We start from the raw sequence: 6,043 nt of genomic DNA, 5'->3' as shown, positions 1-6,043 counted from the left end.
CCAAATTGTTCTGGTCAGGAAGTGCTTCTGTCTGCAATTTCGATGGTAACCCCGGGCACAGGTTTAGTGCCTCCAGGAGAAGCAGCTATGCAGGCATGCAATGAGTTTGACTCAAGAGGGGATTGTTTTCCTCTTGTTCCAGACTGGTTATGGTGCAGTGGGGATGCTAATCCATCCAGGAGGTGGTAGTTATTTCACATGAACCAAGATGGTTCTCCTGCTGAGATAGTGCCCTCTACTGGCTCTGGGCAAACACAATGCAAACATCTACCTCCTGTCCCCTGCTCAAGGAGAAATGACAATTTAGGCTGCATGGATTTTGCAGGGAAGATCCACAAGCAGAAAACCAGACTCCTTTCTGTTCCCATCCATGTATTTCCCCTGCTGATCACCTTGAAACTGGTTTAGGTTCGGTGTAAAGAGGTAAAGGGACCCCTGACCGTCAAGTCCAGTCGCGAACGACTCTGGGGTTGCGGCGCTCATTGCTTTACTGGCCGAGGGAGCCGGCGTACAGCTTCTGGGTCATGTGGCCAGCATGACTAAGCCGCTTCTGGCGAACCAGAGCAGCGCACAGAAACGCCGTTTACTTTCCCGCTGGAGCGGTACCTATTTATCTACTTGCACTTTGACATGTTTTCGAACTGATGGGTTGGCAGGAGCAGGGACCAAGCAATGGGAGCTCACCCTGTCACGGGGATTTGAACCGCCGACAGTCTGATTGCCAAGCCCTAGGCTCTGTGGTTTAGACCACAGTGCCACCCGCATCCCTAGGTTCAGTGTAGGTAGACTTTATTCACCAGCTGCTAAACTGGACAATTAGACTGAAAGAACCACAAGAGACTGCTCTGGTCTCTGACTGCAGTTTATTGCACCATGCCTAGATGAGCTCCACGCTCAGCAAAACACACACACTGGGCTCCAAGAGGCAGGGCTGGCTTTGCAGATAGAGCTGAGACTACCATGGTCATGCCTATGTGGTTCCCATGGTTTATTGATCAGAAGCTGCACTTCAATGTGCCACACTGAGATGGCATTGGCAGGCATGGCTGCAGAAATGGGCTTCCAGGACTGGAAAGCAATTCTCGTGTCCTAGTAGATCTTGATGATGACGTTGTTGCCATTCTTGGAACCAGGAACCTTTAATCCAGTGGACACCCCAGAGTTAACACAGAGGAGGTCACCTTTTTGGCACTGAAGGAGAAGGGAAGAGGGACAAAGAACAAACACAGCACAAATGAAAGGCCTATCAAAACAGGTGGAATTCAACATAGCGCAAAATGGGGGATGTGTCCCTGGAAGGAGGTCCATTTGCACAATGAGACTTTTCCTCCCTCTCCTCTCCACCAGATGTCCCCTAAACCGTTCTGGAGATTCCTCTAACCCTCCAGAGCAGATTAATGGGTGTGCAGGAGGCTAACAAATGCATTGTGGCCTAAGCATCCATGGACAGTAGTCCTTTCAGGAAGTGGAGCGAGTGTAGTCCATCATAAAGTGGTTCATCTTTTACAGTGCCACAAGACTCCTTGGAAATAGCATGGCAGCAAACATCCTGGCTGCCTGTTTTCCAAATATGTACCTAGAAGAGAAGGTGGAGACAGCAGGGGAACAGGAGGCCTCAGTGGACTCTCTATTTTCAAGGCTGATGGAGGCTTGCATGCTGTTACCAAGCCTAACTTAAGACAGGAGAGCTGTTTGGCAAACAAAAGTTGAGAAGAAGTCCCTGCCAGTGCAATTTTATCTGGTCCCTGGCAGGCCGACTAAGCAGTAATCGAGGCTTGTTAACAAGTTTGCACACAGTGTTGCTTATAGGAGAGGAAGAGCAAAGGCTCAAGTGAGAGATATATTTCCCCCTTTGGAATTGTTTGTAAAGAACAGCTATGTAAGTGTATTTTTGTAGTTCCAGGCCAGTGGTGGAGCTTCATGCTCTGGCACCGGGGGTGGGGAGCAGGGCAATGGAACCCCTCTGGGATGGTGCTGCCCGGGGTGATGCGCTCCCATGGCCCCCAGTCCTCCGCCCATTCCAGGCTCGAGCAAGCATGGCTCAAACTGAGAAGTGTTTACTCTAACAATGGCCACAACTGGATTAGTGGGTTAGCTTGTTTGGCAAAACACACTCCTGGATCACTGCTGGGGAAATTAAGAGTAGCCCCCCAAGAATGACACATGCACGCATGGGGAGAGCGGGGGGGGGCACCCTCTTACATATCAGTTTGGGGGCACCAACCTTATGTGGCCAGTTTCACCTGGTCAGCACAGAGCAGGAATTTCTGGACATGTTCAGTGCAGTTGACTACAGACGTCTGGTTCAGTTTAAGACACTGTTCGAATGCAGAAAATGGTTCAGCACAATCGTGGCGGATTTTCTGTACAATGGGGCTGCAATGAAAGCCACACAGGTGGTTGGGTAAAAGGTGAGAAATTGGCAGATTACACTCAGGGCAGACACTCTGGTTTGAATGGTGGGAGAAAGATCTCACTTTGGCCTGGCACATACATGGCAGTAAGCTCAGCTGTGGCTTACCATTCATGAGCAAGTGTGCTAAAATCATGCCTTCCCCTCCTTTCCAAAGCTAAGAGAAAGCAAAGCAAAGCACAGAATTAACATTTTGTGCAAAGCAGCACTTGTGGCTTCTGCTCATGATTTGTTCAGAGAGAAGCAAACCATGACCATTGGCTCACACTAAGCCAGTGCTTGAGTTTGTTCCCTTCCAGCTTTGCAAAGAGAGGGACAGGCAAGCACCATTCTCTCATACTGTATTACGGTGTGGTACGCTGGTTTGACAGCCATGGACAGAAAGTCCCTACAGAGGGTGGTGAAGACAGCACAAGACATCATGGGCTGTCCTGAGTCCGCTAGACATCACATCGCAGGAGACCGTTGCCTCAGAAGAGTGAGGAACATTCTCAGGGATGACTCACACCCTGGCCAGCACCTTTTAAATCTCCTGCCCTCGGGCAGGAGATATAGAAGCATGATAAGCCGCACCAACAGGTTAAAGAACAGTTTCTACCCGTGGGCCGTGAGGCTGCTGAATGGAAGGCAGCAACATTGCAGCTGACGTTCGGGGTTGGTGGTCGTATGACAGCACATAGAGTGTAACAAGGACTGAGAGATTGTGGGGAGAGGGGGGGCTCGTTTAATCTCACTGTAAACTTGTGGTAAAGTGACAATAAAGTATTTCTATTTCTATTTCATTGTAGCAGAATGCATTGCACCAGTATGCTTGTTCATTCATGATGCACCTGGACTTAGCATGTCACTCAAACTGCGTCTTTGAGTGCTAGTGCAATGTAGCTGCTAAAAGAGTGAGCCAAAACATCTTCAAATCTCACTTGGCCCTGAACTTACTTAGTAGCCTTTGGTAAACCACTTCTCTCAGTCTTTGTCCCCACACCTGCAAAATGGGGATAATATGAATTATTATACTTAAGGATTACTGGGATAATGAAACTGAGCGCTTTGAACATTGTCATGGACCAGATCCCCTCCACAAATGCCTCCTATCCATTCTGCCACTAGACATGTCTTCAGTGATTTCCCCCAACTCCCATTATGGTTTCCCCTGAACTCATAGAGCTCTCCCAAGTTTCCTATGAGCTCATTTCCACTCGTCTTCTTTAGCCCTTTGCCAACACTTTGACTCCCTTTCTTGTAACGCAGAAGCACTCTGCCTGACCAGTAGAAGGCAGAAATAGCTCATCCATTCTAGAAGGCTTGCGAACAAAAGGTAGTTCTGAAAGACATGTTCCCTCATGGGGAACCTTCAGGGGCCGCATGCAAGTAGTGGGCAGCAGGCCAGAGGCAAAAGTGGGTGGAGCTTACCCTTTCGACATAGGCTACTCCATCCTCTGCAATATCACAGTTAAGAACACATTAAATCCAGGCAAAAGCAAACTATGGCCATAGACCAGGCCCAGTGGGGGTGAGATCTGGAGGCCTGAGGTTCCCCACTCTCTACATTAGAACCACAGGAGGATTATAGGACATTCACTTCCTTTCTCTAGCTGGCGGGAGAGTACAGGATAGACATTCCCCAGACACAGGCCTAATTTATATACAATGCAGACCACATGGAAATCGTTACCCGTGTTAGGCTTCCAACATGCACTGGCCCCCTCACACAGTGGCTTAGAAGCAGTGCTATTTTTCTAGAAAAAGAAGGTGCCGGAACTCGCCTTGTTCTTTTACAAGGCAATGGTGCCCCCCCCCCCCCGAGGAGCCAGAACTAGAAAAAGCCCTGCTTAGAAGGCTACTAATCACACCAGTTTAATGTGTGATTTAAACACGGCATTCAAAGTCAGGCTTTCCTGGTGTTATGTACCTGATGAAGGATAGATCCCCAAGTGGGAGGGGGGGGCACACATCAGAGGGTCCCTCCCCCCCCACCAATGACACATCAAAGTTTTATTCACACCAGGAAGGGCTTGTGTTGTTCTATGGAATGGTGCCCTGCTTGGAAACTTACTGGGATGACGTGCACTTGGCCATTTCAAGCTTCAGCTGGGTGACAGTCCTGCTGCCAGGAGGAAGGGTTGGCAGCCCACACACTGGCCGTACTGCTCTGCTTCTTTTCGGCAATGCCGTGCGGTCACCTCCAGGGCCGCCTGCCTGTCGGGAGGGAGGCACAATAGTATTCATTAGAGTCATCCGGTCCAACATGGATAGGATTCCAGTGCAGGTACATGGAGGGCCCTGTAATTTACAATCTCTGCCCCCTCCTCAAAGATTAGCCATGCTCCCTAATCCCTGACAGACAGACATTCGTGGTTATCACTGGAGGCCCTCTGTGCATTCTTGCCATGCACAGACTTTGCCATTATTCCACACGCTCCTGGCAAAATCACACTTGACACGTAGGAAGCACTGCTTTGCAGTGCATTGCTAACCTCAGGGACTTTCTGCCATATGAGGCCGTGGTGGCCCTGCACCCACTGAGGAGGCTTTAAAAGGGGACTGGGCAAATCCATGGAGGTGTCGTGATGCCCATCTGCCACCCGTAAGATTAGAGTCAACGTGACCAAGTGCCACTCACTGGGGAACAGCAGCAGAACAGGCCTATCACCCTCATGTCATAAGAAGCGAAGAAATGTAAATTTCTAGAATTTTTTTTAAAATGGGAAAATACAATGCTCTTTACAAGTCATTTCGCAACATTAGAAGCATGAAAGTGCATAACTTGGTTTACCACAGAATTATAAACAGCTCAGGACCGCAACACCCCATACGAGCCTACCTAGACCCTGAGATCATCCTCTGCCCATCCTTCTTCGTGAGCCTCCTCTATGTGAGACCCAGAGGGTGGCAGCAGGAGAACGGGGCCTTCTCTGTGCTGGCTCCCCCTTTGCCACAGGTGAAAATATTCTTCAACCAGACCTTGGGCTTGTTTAATGTATTAATTGTGCATCCCGCTCTTTGTCCGTAGATCTTGGGGCATAAAAAATGTCACAGCATAAAGATGCAAGATGCAAACACAAAATGTATTTGTGTTTGAGTCCTGGGGGTCTCCCAAGCCGAGCACCCTAACCATTAGGCAGCGCTCTCCCTCCCTCCCTCCCACCCCATTGGGCTTCCGGGGGGCGGGGGAGTTCCCCGCAGCAGGACCCGGGGCGGGACGGGCCGCTCAGACGCCCCACTCACATGTCGCTCCTGTAGCCCCGAGGCCGGATCCTGTCCCTAGGCCTTCTCCTCTGGCGCGCATGCTCCCTCCCGAGGGAGGGTACCCATCTGCGCATGCGTACCAGGCTCTCCCGGGCAGCCATGACACTAGAGGCGCCGGCGTATACGACGCGCTAAGGCCACGTTGTATCGCTGCCCGGCCACCGCCGCGGGAGGGTGCTGAGCATGCGCGGGGGCTGCGAGCGTGCCTGGCTAGCAGCGGGGGCCGGCTGCCCCGGAAGCGGAAGCGGCGCGCGCAGATCTGGCGGTGGCGGCGGCGGCGGCGGCGGCGGCTGAGGCGAGGCGAGGCGGCGGGCGGCGCGGTGTCCCGGGAGAAGGATGGCGGGGGCGGCGGGGGCCGGTCCGGGCCCTGGGGACGAGCTGGTG

General features: G+C 51.5%; 1 protein-coding gene across 1 annotated transcript; it reads right to left on the bottom strand.

The window, feature by feature from the left end:
* Positions 1 to 844: 844 nt before the first annotated feature.
* Positions 845 to 5,760, bottom strand: CHCHD5 (coiled-coil-helix-coiled-coil-helix domain containing 5). The gene is given in 6 exon segments (XM_033142623.1): positions 845 to 1,191; positions 2,225 to 2,376; positions 4,467 to 4,504; positions 4,506 to 4,541; positions 4,543 to 4,609; positions 5,639 to 5,760. Coding segments are annotated over 5 exon segments (414 nt in total). The 3' UTR covers positions 845 to 1,191; position 2,225.
* Positions 5,761 to 6,043: the final 283 nt, after the last annotated feature.

Source organism: Lacerta agilis, chromosome 2 (assembly GCF_009819535.1).
Source record: "Lacerta agilis isolate rLacAgi1 chromosome 2, rLacAgi1.pri, whole genome shotgun sequence".
Taxonomy (NCBI): Eukaryota; Metazoa; Chordata; class Lepidosauria; order Squamata; family Lacertidae; genus Lacerta; species Lacerta agilis.
The sequence above is the reverse complement of the archived record's forward strand: the minus strand, read 5'-3'. Positions and strand labels throughout refer to the sequence as shown.